This window comes from Bos indicus x Bos taurus, chromosome 18, assembly GCF_003369695.1.
Source record: "Bos indicus x Bos taurus breed Angus x Brahman F1 hybrid chromosome 18, Bos_hybrid_MaternalHap_v2.0, whole genome shotgun sequence".
In the NCBI taxonomy this organism is placed as follows: Eukaryota; Metazoa; Chordata; class Mammalia; order Artiodactyla; family Bovidae; genus Bos; species Bos indicus x Bos taurus.
This window is the reverse complement of record NC_040093.1, coordinates 1,749,963-1,764,841: the sequence shown is the minus strand read 5'-3', so window position 1 is coordinate 1,764,841 and position 14,879 is coordinate 1,749,963. Positions and strand designations below refer to the sequence as shown.

General features: G+C 54.4%; 1 protein-coding gene across 1 annotated transcript; it reads right to left on the bottom strand.

Annotated features, from left to right (window-relative positions):
* Positions 1 to 3,931: 3,931 nt before the first annotated feature.
* Positions 3,932 to 13,949, bottom strand: LOC113875556 (collagen alpha-1(I) chain-like). Its single transcript, XM_027514055.1, has 5 exons — positions 13,552 to 13,949; positions 12,254 to 12,370; positions 9,369 to 9,458; positions 7,550 to 7,641; positions 3,932 to 4,243 (listed from the first exon to the last, which is right to left on the bottom strand). Exons 1-5 carry the CDS (start codon positions 13,922 to 13,924, stop codon positions 4,061 to 4,063), a joined length of 855 nt encoding a protein of 284 aa, XP_027369856.1. The 5' UTR covers positions 13,925 to 13,949; the 3' UTR covers positions 3,932 to 4,060.
* Positions 13,950 to 14,879: the final 930 nt, after the last annotated feature.

Sequence of the window (14,879 nt, the reverse complement as noted above, 5' to 3'; positions counted from 1 at the left end):
TTTTTTATGATCCAACAGATGTCAGCAATTTGGTCTCTGGTTCCTTGGCCTTTTCTGAATCCAGCTTGAATATCTGGAAGTTCTCAGTTCATGTACTGTTGAAGCCTAGCTTGGGGAATTTTGAGCATTACTTTGCTAGTGTGTGAGTTGAGTGCAATTGTGTGGTAGTTTGAACATTCTTTGACTTTGGCTTCCTTTGGGATTGGAATGGAAACTGACCTTTTGCAGTCCTGTGGCCACTGCTGAGTTTCCCAAATTTGCTGTCATATTGAGTGCAGCACTTTCACAGCATCATCTTTTAGGATTTGTAACAGCTCAGTAAGAGTAAGTAGTGGTTCTAAACTTGTGCTTAGAGTAGGAAGAGATGCTACACAGGTAGAAACGCGTGTATGTGTTAATAGCATGTGCATTGGGCTCAAACACAGAATATCTCTTACAGTGTGCATCGAATTCACGGTAGTTCCGGGTTTCCCTCCTTTTCTAACCATTCTCACGCCCTCACCCATACTGATTTCAGTTTGGCCTCATCAGTTCTGGGTCAGTCACCTTTCTTGGCCAGAGGGTGTGTGGCAGGTATTTTAGAATCCTGGGCCATCAGGTCTGTGTCGCAGCTGCTCCTCTTTTGCATGAAAGCATCCCAGACGGTACCTAAGGATGACTGTGGCTGTATCAACACACCCTTATTTACACAAACAGGCTCGGGGCTGGATGGCCATAGTCTGCCCACCTCTGACCTGGAGAATTTTCTGTACCAGCTCCTGCAGTACATAAAGTCAAGCTGCTCTCTCACAAAAGGGCAGTTTGCGAAGAAAAGTGAACAGATAAACTGCTTTAAAGAAAGAAATATTTTATGAAAATTTGAATGTCTAGTCAAGGCTATGGTTTTTCCTGTGGTCATGTATGGATGTGAGAGTTGGACTGTGAAGAAGGCTGAGTGCTGAAGAATTATTGCTTTTGAACTGTGGTGTTGGAGAAGAATCTTGAGAGTCCCTTGGACTGCAAGGAGATCCAACCAGTCCATCCTAAAGGAAATCAGTCCTGGGTGTTCATTGGAATGACTGATGAAGCTGAAACTCTAATCCTTTGGCCACCTGATGTGAAGAGTTGACTCATTGGAAAAGACTCTGATGCTGGGAGGGACTGGGGGCAGGAGGAGAAGGGGACGACAGAGGATGAGATGGCTGGACAGCATCACAGACTCGATAGATGTGAGTTTGAGTGAACTCTGGGAGTTGGTGATGGACAGGGAGGCCTGGTGTGCTGCAGTCCATGGGATCGCAAAGAGTCGGACACGACTGAGCGACTGAACTGAACTGAGCATACAAATAGGCACATAGTGTGGAATTTGGCAGAAAATTTAAAATGGTGGTGTTTTTAAAAAGCTCCTCTGAGCCATGCTTTTCTCTCCAATAAATTGGGGATCATATTAGCTCCTATTTCCTAGGGCTCTGGTGACAGTTACATGAGCTCATCTACGTAAAGTGCTCAGCACCATGAGTGACAGGCGGGGGCGACTGGGAAATGTCACCATTTATCTAACATCAGCAGTAACCGATCGGTTAATCTGGCCCAGGCAGGGGAGGTGTCCTGTGGACAGGGCACTGGGCACCCTGAGATTCAAAGTGCCCAGAGGACGCTGTGCAGAGCCAAGAGTCCCCAAGATCCACTGATGAGATTGCTCCATGAGACTGTGGTCTTTCAGGCTCTCACAGCAGCGAGCCCACAGCCTCACTTCTGAAGGCTGCAGTGTATGATCATTCTGATAATCTAAGAGATCTAAAGCGTTTCCCTGGTGGCTCGTTGGTGAAGAATCTGCCTGCAGTGCAGGAGATGCAGGAGTTGCGGGTTCAATCCCTGGATCAGGAAGATCCTCTGGGGAAGGAAATGGCAACCCACTCCAGTATTTTTGCCTGGAAAATTCCATGGACAGAGGAGCCTGGTGGGCTACAGTCTATGGGGTGGCAAAGAGTTGGACAGGACTGAGCACTCAGCACAGCACAAGAGATCTAAGCCAGTCCCGACACAGATCCTTCGGTGACCATGGAAACGTTCTGTATCTGTGGCGTCCAGTGCAGTAGCCACTGACCATGTTGGGCCCCTGAAATGTCCTGGATTCCATTACATTGAAGGATCCACATGAAGTGATTGTGCTGGAGGCAAGAAAACTAAACCCGGATCCCTCTCAAATGCAATTCCATGGTCACTGAAGGGTCTGTGTCATGACTGGTTTCCTGGGCACTTTCCATCTGTCAGGTGTGGTACTGAGAACTTTACATAGATGAGCTCAAGTAACCTTCACCAGAGTCCTATAAAATAGGAACGAAAATGACCCCTAATTTATAGGAAAGATACCTAGGCTCATGAAAGCTGTTTTTAAAGGTGGTTGTTTCAAATTTTGCACATATGTCAAGAATATATTACTATTTTTATATTTTACTTCACAGGATTTAAATGTTCATAAACTATTTTTTTTAAAAAAGCATGTCTGTTCACATTTCTGCCCAACCTGCACCTTTTACTTAGAAAAGAACTACAGTCTTTAATTCTTTAATGGAGATGTCCATGCATCATAACCAACATGAACCTTGTAATGAGGGGTGCACGTGATTGCGTGGACCCCTTTTCCAAAAATCCCATGTAAACTGACCTCTCACCTACCTGTTTGGAGCAGTCACTCACAGCTCTCCAAGAGGCTGTCTCCTGGGCTATAATCCCCACTAAATCCCCAGATAAAATGAAAACTCACAGCTCTCACGTTGTGTGTTTTCACCTCAGTGAACAACCTCTATGGATTTTGTGGTGGTGGTTGTTAACTGGCACTATTGTGGCTATAGATACATGCTACACACATATTCCAAGTATTTCTGCAGCATCTGAAGAGTTGTGTGAAGGGAATGTTGGAAGGTCTGAGTGTTGAAAGAGGCTCTTTGACTCACAATTGTGTGGCCGTCTGGGAATCTCCCCGTGTCCACCTCTGTGAGGCGGATACCATGATGGCTAAGGGCGTAGACTCTGGAGCCAGCCTGCCTGGGTTTGAATGTTGGCTTGGCTCCTTCTGATCTGTGTGACCTGAAGCAAGTGATGTGGACTCTCTGTTCTCTTATCTCAGAGAGAGGGATAATAATAGAACGCAATTAAGGGAATCAAAATGTGTAAAGACATTAGCTCAGTGCCTCCCACATGGACGGTGCTCTAAAATGTTCATCATTCTAAATATTTGTGTAAAAAGGGAGGAGAGCCTAGTCAGTGGGAGAGAGATACAGAACTGAAGAATAAGTTTATTCACTCGTGTAATCACCACAGCCTGCTGCTGGGGATAAATGAACATAAAAGATCTCGTCAGTGATGGAAACAATAGCCACTCTCCTTTGCTATAAAAGGGCTTCCCTGATGGCTCAGTGAGTAAAGGATCTGCCTTTAATGCAGGAGACACAGGAGATGCAGGTCCAATCCCTGGGTCGGGAATATCCCCTGGAGAAGGGAATGGCAACCCACTCCACTAGTGTTGCCTGAAAAAACCCATGGACAGAGGAGCCTGGCGGGCTACAGTCCACGGGGTCGCGGAGTTGCACTAAGTACTACACAACTTTGCTCTAATGATGGCAGCTATTACGTGACACAGGCTTGCCCGGCTAGGGACTACACTTCCCAGCATCCCTTGCAACTAGATGTCACCATGTGACCTGCTCTGGCCAATGAGCTGTGAGGAAAAGTTATTTGGGCTTCTTGTAGAAGTCGCCCTTCGAAGGACTGAAACGTGTCTTCCCTTCTCATCCCCCAACTTGCCCCGAACCAGAATGTGGATTGGGTGTGGGGGGTGAGCCCTCTCCAGCCACGTGGCACAGAGCTCCGAGGTCAAAGGACCCTGGCTGCCCAACTGCACGGAGCTGCACTGCCCCGGTCCTGGGAGTTTCACACACAGACCACAGCCTTGAGAGAGACAGCAAGTTGGGTTTATTGAAGCCGCCATATTGGGGGTTTCACATCACAGAAGCCCAGCATGCATGTTTGGGGGGCGCGCGGGTGGCCTGGAGCGGGAGGCCGGGGGTGTCCTCAGGATTCAGGAGATGTAGAGGACGCTGAGGCAGCACAGGGGACACTCCCAGGCCTGGATCTCCTTATACTTTGCACGAGGCTTCGCAGGGGAGGTATACTTGGAGCCACCTCTCGAACTTCCAGGAGAAGGTTGCGAATCAAACTCGGAGTCTTTCGAATCCATGTAGAAAGCGAAGCAAAAACCCGGCTGGAAGGAAAGAACAGGGAGAAGAGAGGAGAACTTTAGTGCCCCGGGGGGAGGGGCTGAGCAAGGATTTCAGGGGCGACCCACCTAGGGTTGAATTCCTTCTTCACCCAGTACAGCTGGGGATCCTGAGGCAGATAACCTGCCCTTCCCTGGCCTCAGTTTACATTTCTGTATAATGGACTATAAGTAACTGCTCCCTCACAGAGGCGTGTAAGGACTGAACAAGGTAATCCAAAAAAAGGATCATTAAATGTAACAATGTTTGCCGCTTTGTGAGAGCTGGAAACCCGTCAGCTGTGACAATGTTTGCTTTGCTGGTTTTCTTAAAACCATCTGCTTTCCTAAAAAATTAAACACTTCTTCCCAATAGAAAGCATCACCCACGGTGCTGGCAGTATTGAAGCTGTAGTGATTTCTGAGAGGACTACTATTTCTATCCAATGGTTTCTGAGCATTTAGGACGCTTTAGCGTGAATGACATATCAGGTCCCATTTAATCCTCACGAGGTGGCCTCTGATCTTATTTTTCCATCCTGCAGATGAGGAAATGGGGGTAGGGAGGCACTGGTAAGCTTTCCCACTCTGGCATTTGATCAGACGTATAGGTAGGGAACATGCAGCACTCAGGATTAGAAGTGAGTACATAACCTTGATTCTCCAGGCAAGAATACCGGAGTGGGTTGCCATGCCCTCCTCCTTCAGGGGATCTTCCCAACCCAGGGATCAAACCTGTGTCTCCTGTACTGACAGGTGAGTTCTTTACCACTAGCACCACCTGGGAAGCCCATTTTCCCAGGTAGGCGCAGCACAGATGTGAACCCACTTCTTCCTCCTAGTAACCAACCCCATGTGCGGTTCCTACCGCCCTGTTTCACAGATGGGGAAACTGAGCCACAGAGGAGTTCAAGAACTGGCCCCGGGTCCCACAGCCAGTAGTGGCTGACGCCGGGTTTGAACCCAGCGCTGAGAGTCTGGAGTTTGGGCCCTTAGCCTCAGAGGGCTGGGATGCCAGCTGGGAAGCTTGGGGTGGGCAGGATGGTGTTCCCCCCACACGGTGCCCTCACCTCTGCAGAACCGTCCTTCTCCTATTCCCAGGTTACCAGCCCTTCCCACTTGTGACATTTGGGGTCCAGATCCTTCTTGCGGTGGGTGGGGCAGGGGCTCCTGAGTATTGCAGAAATGCTAAGCAGCATTCCTGGCCACCGGATGCCATTAGCACGACCCCTTCAATTGTGACAAACAAAAATGTTTCCAGACATTGAAGGCGACCCCTGAGGGACAAACTGCCTCTGGCTGAGAATCACCGCCTCATCCCTTCCTTGTGTTCTCCAGGTATGGGGAAAGGGAGGGATCTGATTTCCTTCGCATTACTATGGTCAGGTGACCCGGCCTGAGGCCATTAGGGTCCTGCGTCACCTCAGCTGATTGGTTCCGTGGAGGACACAGGACCTGGAAAGACCAATCAGAATGCTCTCTGCTTCTAGGTTAGCTGATGATTGGTTCCGTGGTGAGCAAAGGACCTGTAAGGACCAATCAGAATGCTCTCTGCTTCTGGATTAGCTGATGATTGGTTCAGTGGAGAGACACAGGACCTGGAAGGACCAATCAAAAGGCTCTCTGCTTCTAGGTTAGCTGATGATTGGTTCAGTGGTGAGCAAAGGACCTGGAAGGACCAATAAGATTCTCTCTGCTTCTAAGTTATTTAGTGCTTCAAGTGTCTCTCCAATGAGTTCCTATTAGAAATGGGAAAGTCAGATATTATTCAGTGGAGAAATGGAACAAGCATCTTGGCCCAATGGATCAAAATTCGCATCACCAGTGATAGCGCACAGACCTCATGTGCATCGAAATGTGATGTTCTGAGAAGGACACGGCGTCACAGGTGGTGCTCCAGAGATCATAGCTTATCCTGAGTCTCATTCACAGGGAGATGGTAAAAAATATACCCAATAAACCACATATGGGATGGGTGTGACTCTGGACTTCAAAATGGTCAGGGCCATAAAAAGCAAACAAGGCTTAGGAGACTGTCTAGCTTAAAAAAAACTACAGATACGTTACTAAGTACAATCTCTGCCCTAGACTAGGCCCTGTGTTGGAGGGAGAATGCCAGATGGACAGTATGTAGCATATTGTTAATATCAAAACCAGCACAGGGATAAGATGCAGCGTGTATCAGGGTTGAATGCAGGAAGGTGACAATAACCCCACCCTGTATAATAGAATATTGTATCTAAGGCGATGCACACTTAGGTATGTTATGTGTATATATACTGTAACAAATATACACATATATGCATAATATATACATATATATTATAAATACATATATATTCTTTTATTAAAGAAAATATGTAAATAGAAAAAATGTTAGCAACTGGCGAATTTGGATGATCTTTATACCGTCTGTGACTCATTTTCTTTTCTAATATAATTTCTAAAGAGTCCTCCCACGACTGTTGCAGGCACTAGTAGGAAAGACGTTCTCGAAGGCATCTGACCCAGGGCCTCCCCTGACCCCTCTCACCAGGGTCCCTCCAGCCTCCCCTCGTGCCTGTTAAGAAGCCCAGAGATAGAGCCGACGCCTCATTGGCCAAGGGCGAGTCACGTGCCAGCCCAGGGCCAATCACCGGGAACCTTGGCACTGCCGGCTCTGATTGGTCAGGGGCGTACCTGGAGCTAGTCAGAGGATGGGATCAGATCCACCCAAAGTGGGTGGAGACCGGTGGTCCCCCAGAAAAGTCAAGGGGGTTAGCAGGAGAAGGAGGACTGGTACCCAGGTGGACAAGGCCACAGCTGCCTCCGCAGGAGGGACCGTTCCCTAATTCATTCCTTCATTTAATCAGCCCGAGTGTATACAGTGCTGGACATGGGTTACATCTGATCTAGACAGGGGACATGTCACTGAACAACACGGGGCTTCCCGCTGCCATCCTCCCCCTGAACTACTCTCTTAAGGGGGACAGATTAGGAACAAATAGATAAATGGTATAATCTCAAGCAGCAATAATAAAGCTGAAGAAATTCAGCAAGGCAAGGGGTTGGGCATGCAGTGTCAAGGGAGGCTTCATGAAGGAGGTGACATTGGAGCAGAGGTTGGAATTAGCAAAGAGAAGGAGGCAGGAAAGAGGGCAGGACCCTCAAGGAAAACCATCCCCTTCACAGGATGGGGCCACATCTGGGACGAGGGAGGGGCAAGGGGCACCCGGGCACCCAAGGGTCTCTGCTGGGCGGAGAGGGTGGGCGATGAGCCTGACCTCTCAGGCCCAGGGTTCTCTGGTCAAAGGAGAAAACAAGCAGACTCACCATGGGGCACGTCGGCACCTGTTTGGCTGACACTCTTGCATTCTTTCTGGCGGGCTCCCTTCGCTGACCGGTGGTTCTCTCAAAAGGCAGGGCTGAGCGAGGAAGAAAGAGGCATGAGGCCCTCTCGCCTGCTGAGGCTTGCGAAACTCGATAATAATAAAATGTTCATCATGAAACCAGTGACGATGGCTAATACATGTGGAGGACCTGCTGTGTGTCAGGCACAATTTTAAGTATTTTGCAGGTATTAGCTTGTTTGGTTGTTCATGATAACTCTCTGAGATGGGCACTATATTCATCCAACTTTAGAGAGAAGGAAACGGAGAGGTTAGGACACTTGTGGGAGGTTGCACAGCAGTCCCTGCAGAGATGCATGAAGTTGCATCCTGAAGGTCCACAGGAACAGACAGGGAATGTCAGCGAGTGGAGAGGCTGGAGTTAGACAACGGGGGCTCTGGAGATATGACGCCCTGGGGCACCCGTGCCCAGGAGGAAGGCACAGCTGATACGCAGGTGCCAGTGGGCACGTCTCTCCAGAAAACACTTGGGATTCCCTGAAGAAGACAGACATGTCGATTTGGAGTGAAAGTCCCTGCTATTTGAAAGCTGCCCACAAATCCATCTATTTGCTTACAGACTCCTCCACTCCTGAGAATGGAAGCCGGCCTCTCTGGAGGACCATCCAGGCCACCTGTGCAAACGTCCCCTCGGACGCTGCCACCTCCCTTTTTAAACATGTAGTCCTGGATCCACTCCCCTGGTGCAATGTGACCCAAGTATAGTCCTATTTCCATCTGCATTTATTGTCATCGTCAAAGACTGGGAATAACCCAAATGGCCACCTGCAGGAACCTGGTCAAGCTTCCCTGAAGGCTCAGTGGTAAAGAATCCACCTGCCAGTGCAAGAGACACAGGAGACCTGGGTTCAATCCCTGAGTCGGGAAGATCCCCTGGAGAAGGAAATGGCAACCCACTCCAGTATTCTGGCCTGGAAAATTCCATGGACAGAAGAGCCAGGCAGGGTTACAATCTGTAGGGTCGCAAAGAGTCAGACACGACCGAAGCAACTTAGCACACATATAGCACAGAGAGACGTGGAATCCCAGGCAGCTGGAACACAAACTGGGCGTCTTGTGGGGGAGGGTCCTAGAGATGGACAGGGGGCACGGTGCTTAAGGTCAAAGACCCCCAGGCCAGAGGGATTCAGATCCCATCGTGAGCTGTTTATTCACTTTCACCCTTCAGATTTCCCATCTGGAAAACGAGGTAATTCCTGTCCCTCCCTCATTGTGAAGCTTGCGTGACTGGATGTGTGGAAAGCCTTGGGACTGTGACTGGAAGATTCTGTGTCAGAGCAGAAATAAATGAAACCAAACACTGAAGGAAGTTGCATGTGCAGTACACACCCGTATATCAGACATAAATACACAGTAACAGATACATGCACATCCTTGTCTCCATGAGTGAGCATAGAACATTCTGGAAGACTGGACAAGGAGCTGGGAAGTAGCTGTCTGGGGAAGGAACTACAAAGCTGAGCGACGGAGAGGCATGTCTGTGTTTTGTGTGATGGTTATAAGCTGCTACAGATTTGATAAAATACGTGGGGGAAGACACGGTGGACTGGACCAGTATCTGTTGTACCATCGTCACGTCAGCTACAACAGCTGGGCGCCCCTCAGGGCCCCCTCCTTCAGAGAGCAGCGGCAGACACTCGGGCTTGGGGCCAGTCTTCAGGGTCATTGCTTCCCCATCGCCTGTGCCCTGGAGACCTCCCCACTCCCGCCTGACCACAGATTCCGCCCCACGTGGGTCTCACCTCTTCTCTGCGGAGGTCTGGTCTGCACCTCCTCCCTTCCCTGGCCCCCGATGGTGCTCAGAGGCAGCATCATGGCACCACAGGTGCTCCCTGCGGACAGGAGACAGTTAGTGCCTGGACGGTGGAGCCGGGGGGCCTGGGTGTGGCTCTCAGAGCTCGGGTGGACTCAGACAGCTCCATCCCCTCCCACGTCTCCAGGTCCCCAGCATCCAAGGGGACGGACGTGCTTGCAATGCACCCATTTGGGTTTCCTGCTGGTTTCCTCCAAGGCCCAGGGTGTGATCTGGGGAGAGCGGTTGTCATGGCGCCTGGAAAGGACAAGGGCAGGGCTCGTGGTACCTGGGGCTCACCCCCCTTTAAAACTAGAACAACTGTGACACAAAGTGCTGGGACCAGGAAGCTGCAGCTTGGCTAACTGGGTATCAGAAGGGCCTCTGGAGGCTGGCATACAGCAGGCACTCAGTAAGTGCACTCGTGGAGCCATCCCAGTGCTGTTTCAGCTCCGTCCCAAGGCTACCAGGCAGCCTGCCCAAGGGGTTCAGACAGGCCCTCCCGGGTCCAGGTACAGGAGGCTTCAGTCCTGCCCTCAGGACCGCGGTGAGGGGAGGGGCCGGGCCCTAGCCCTGGGGCGGGGCCGGCCCTGCAGGGAAGGGGCTCCGCCCCAGCATCACTTCGGCCCCAGAATCACCCCGGGCAGGACGTGGGCCATATGTCTGGGGTGAGAACTGGGGGATTCCAACCTGCCAGTCACTAGCTGGAGATCTCAAGATTTAACAACAGCAACAAGAAAGACAGCACCCTGAGATTTGCGTTTCAGACGCACACATCACTTTTTAGCATAAGTATCTGCAAACACTGCATGGCTCATGTCACTAATGACATAAAAATTCATTTTGTATTTATTCTTCTAAATTTTGTTTCAGTATTGGCAAGTCCCATGGAATATGTGGGACGTACTTATACTAAAAGGTGGAGAAGGAAATGGCAATCCACTCCAGTACTATGGACAGAGGAGCCTGGTAGGCTACAGTCCATGGGGTCGCAAAGAGTCGGACACGACTGAGCGACTTCACTCACTTACTATACGAAAAGGTAATTCATTATTTATCTGAAATTTCCATTTAAGTATTTATCATATATTTTACCTGGAAAGCCCCAGTTTGGGGGTATTTAACCTCTTGTGCTGTCAGCTTTCCCCTCCACAAAATGAGCAGTATGATGAAATGTGAGGATTAAATAGGATTCAATGCATGTCAAGTGTTGAGAACACAGTCTGACCCAGACCAAGGCAGTCCTGTGTCGGCTCCAACTCTATCGCTGTTGGGGGAGGAGGTCAGGGGGCCTCCCCCCACCGGCTCCCACCCACCTTCCCTGAATCACTGTCTCTGATGCTGGGACCCTCCAGCCTGACCTCTGACCTCCCCAGTGCCCCTCCCCACCAGTCCAGGGCCTCCTTTTGGGTCAGGTCGTCCGGGAGAGAGGAACCCTGCAAGAGGGAGAAGCCCCCCGGGTCACTGAGCTGCTGAGGCACAGGGACAAGGGGCGGGTCACCAGGTCAGGTGGGCTTCAGAACTGGGCCAGCCCTCCGGGGCCCTCAGAGCTGGGACGACCCCCCAGGAACGCGGTGACCCTCGGGGCCTCTCCCGCGCTCCGGCTCTCCAGGACGCTCTCCAGGCGGCTGGGGCACCAGGGGCGCCCAGAGGTTTATTCTAAAGAACCGAGAGCCGCCTGCGGACACGCCGCCCCGCCGCCCCAGAGTGAAGACACGCCGCCCGTGCGCCCGCCGTCCCCACCAGGCCCGGGCGCTCTGAGAGGCGCTCCCCACGGCACCTCCCCAGAGGCTGCCCCTCTGGGAGGCGCCCCCCCCTCCAACCAGACATGACCCCCCAGAATCCCTGGAGGTCGACAAGCCCATTTCCAAGGCCTTCCTCAGCAGCGCATCATCACAGGCGTCCTCAGAGGACCTCCAAACGCCTTCAGAAGTTCCCCTGCCCCAGACTCCCCTCTGGACTGCCCCCCAGAAATAATTTCTGGATGTCCTCTTTGGTCAGGGCTGTGCCTGGACCACGATCCACACCTGACCTCTCCTGGGTCCTACAGCGCCCCCCTCCCCAAAGTCCTGCCTCCTCCCACAAACTCAGAAGTCCACAGGTCTGCCCCTGTGCTCCCTAAAATGAGCTGTGGGGTTGGAGAAGACTCTTGAGAGGCCCTTGGACTGCAAGGAGATCCAACCAGTCCATCCTAAAGGAGATCAGTCCTGAGTATTCATTGGAAGGACTGATGCTGAAGCTGAAACTCCAATACTTTGGCCACCTGATGAGAAGAGCTGACTCATTGAAAAAGACCTTGATGCTGGGAAAGACTGAGGGCAGCAGGAGAAGGGGACGACAGAGGATGAGATGGTTGGATGGCATGACCAACTCGATGGACATGAATTTGAGTAAGCTCCGGGAGTTGGTGATGGACAGGGAAGCTTGGTGTGCTGCAGTCCATGGGGTCGCAAAGAGTCGGACACGACTGAGCGACTGAACTGAAAACCTGGGGACCAGGAGGGGGTCCCCACCACCTCCTCTTGCAGACACCCCAGCCTCCCCTGCCCGCTGCAGTCTTTGTTCCTCCTGGTGACCCCAGAAACCCTCAGACTTGGGAGGGGTCGGGAAGCTCAGAAGGTGAGGCTGCCCTCAGGGAGACTTGGTTCCTCAAGGGGCCCCACTGCCCGCCCCATCGGGTCTCTGTGGCCCCCAGCCCACGCCCCTGGGACCCACCACCCAGGAGGCCCCCGCACATCCTCCCTGGGTGCCTCCCTGTGCTCCCCACGGAGACCCCTGCAGCGCCATCCTGGCCGAAAGGCGGAGACCCTTCAGGACTGCGGCCGCAGAACTGACCTCGAGACTGACATCGCGACCCGGGTCTCTCTTCGACCCTGGGCACAAGCGGGATGGGGGGCCCAGTGCTTTTCCTTGACGCCCGGACAGGGCTGGCTCTGGGGATGCCTGTGGAGCCTGTGGACAAACCCAAGAGAATGAACGCGGCTCGGTTGCTCGGAGACACAAGCCCCCCCCAAACCCCAAACAGCAAGTCAGGTGGTTAACACAGTCTCTGACACCCGCACAGGCGTCGGATTGTTCACCGCAATTTCATTATTCGTGGGGAGGGTCCCGGGCCTCTTCCTCCAGGAAGACCCCCAGCCTGCCAGCATCACTGTCCCTCTTCTGAGGTGTCCCTGCTGGACCTCAGCGCACAGCCCTCCCCCCAGCGCCCCTCCCCCACTGTCCAGGCCAGGCCTTCCTGGGAAAGGCACAGAGGCTCGGGCTTCAGAGACCCAGGGCTGGGGGGCGCTGGGGACCCCTCGAGGGTGGGGGTGGGTCCTGCAGGATCACAGACACACAGTGACTCCCTCTCGGGAGCTGACCCCCTGCCCGGGACTCACAGGAGGACACTCTCAGCAACTCCCAGACACACCCCTGGCCCCAGAGCCCCACGTGTGCAAATGAAGACGCACTTATAGATCCTGAAACACACGCAGATGGGCAGTAACATCCTGAGGTTCGGGGAAGCTCAGGCACACGCACACACACACACACACACAGATGTGCAAATACAGCTTCAAATACTGGGCACTTCCAGGCACACACACGGAGGACACACACCTTTGCACACTTAGATCTCAAAGGACACCCTAGGGGACACCCAGACCACCTCTGTCTGACACCCCAGGGTCCACCCTATGTCTCACCTGGGGACTCACCCCCAGAGGCCTCCCCCTCTCAGACCCCTGTCACTCCCCTTTACACTCTCTCCAGATGGTTTTCTTTAAACCTCAGAATCACTCCTTTGGGAGTATAGGCTTGGAAAAAATTGAAACCTACGAGGAAATCAAATCAGACAGATATGCAGAGAGACACCCTGGCGTGTCTCTCTCAGACACCCTCAGAGACACCCAGGCGTGCACACAGACACACACATATCCACACCCACACTGCAGTCACAGACATTCCTGGAAAATCAGAGACACCCTCTCAGCTCACGGGCCTTTTGGAAACGCTAAGACCCGCTGACAAATCCACACACACAAACGTGCAGATGCAGGTTCACGGAGCTTGAAAGAGCAGACAATCCAGACAGTCACAGACAGACACATGCACGTATGAACTTGCAGAAACACCGATTTCCAAACAGATACTTTGGACACGGGGCAGGAAGGCACAGACGTTTGCAAAGCCGCAATCGGCCCCCAGACACAGGATCCCCTCGGGCCCCCCCGGGGCAGACCCTCGGTCGCCCCCGGAGGCCGCCCCCCTCAGAGGCGCGCTCCGGCGCGCTCCCGGGCCCCGCCGGCCGCAGGCGCGGGCGCGGACACCCGAGGCTCCAGGACGCTTCGGCAGGCGCGCTTCTCGCCAGCTTGCTCCGGTGCCCCGAAAGGCTCCGGAGGGGCTCCCGGCCCCCCGCACCCCCAGGCTCCCCTCGAGGCTCCCCAAGCCAGCCTGCTGGGCTCCCTCCGGCCGCTCCGGAGGGAGCCCCGGCCCCGCCGCCTCCCCGGAGCGCCCGGCCGCCATGGGAGCCGCGCGGCGCGCAGACCGGCCCTCGTACCTCCGGGCGGCTCCGGGCCGGGCGCCTGCTCCTCCTGCACCTGCCCGGGGAGGAGGCCCAGCCAGGCCCTCACCCGCACGGCCCAGTCCTCCTCGCTGCCCTCCAGCCTGCTCGCTCGCCGGCGGCCCGAGGAGCCCTCGGACCACGAGTCGCCCGCCTGGCGCTCAGAAGGGTCTGAGGACTGCGGCGCCCTCGGGGAGCCGCGGGCTCCTCGGGGTCTCCCCGGCGCGCGCCCGCGCCCCGCCGCCGGCACGCACCGCACCGCCCGCGGGGCGCCTCCGCCTCCCGCGGCGACCCCGCAGCGCCCGCCCGCCGCCCGCCGCCCCCCGCCCGCACTGCGCACTCGCCCGGATGGCGCAGACCCTCGGACGCGCGGCGGCGGCTCGGCCCCGGGCTGCCCAGGGCTGAGTCGGGGCGGGCGGGCGGGCCCGGCGGCTCCCGGCGTCGCGCGGCGGGGCTTCCCTGCACACGCGCCTGGGGACCCCGGCACAAAAGCGCGGAGGGGGCGGCCGGCGACCACCGGCCCCGCCCCGGCCCACGGGGACGCAGACCGAGTGGTTCCAGCCGCGCCCGCAACAAAGTGCAGCAGGGGCTCGTGCTGGCTCCGCTTTTGTCGTCTCAGGGTTGGAGCGCTGGGAATTCTGGCCTCACACCCCCTCTGTGAGCCAGCGTCCCGGCATCACTGTCTCCCTGGCGGGGGTTCCACCTGGGCCCCCCAGCGCCCCTCCCCCACCTGGTCCCCGCCCGGGCCCAGGTCTTCAGGAGACGGGACGTGGGGTTCACAGGGAAGAACCGTGTTTCACTGCCGAGCCACGGAGACCCAAGGGCCTGGATGCCCGGGGCGGGGGTGGCACTGGGGTCTGGGGGCCCGCCCTGCACCATCTTCAGATACAGTGACCCCCAGGCACGCGGTGACCCCTC

What these genes read in the sequence shown, in the direction of transcription:
- LOC113875556 (XM_027514055.1), bottom strand. Translation starts at nt 13,924, where the DNA reads ATGGCGGCCGGGCGCTCCGGGGAGGCGGCGGGGCCGGGGCTCCCTCCG. An exon ending in CTTCCTGCCCCGTGTCCAAA is followed by an intron (nt 12,371 to 13,551) that starts GTATCTGTTTGG and finishes GTTTGTCCACAG; the next exon opens with GCTCCACAGGCATCCCCAGA. An exon ending in AGGTGCCGACGTGCCCCATG is followed by an intron (nt 4,244 to 7,549) that starts GTGAGTCTGCTT and finishes CTTTCCTTCCAG; the next exon opens with CCGGGTTTTTGCTTCGCTTT.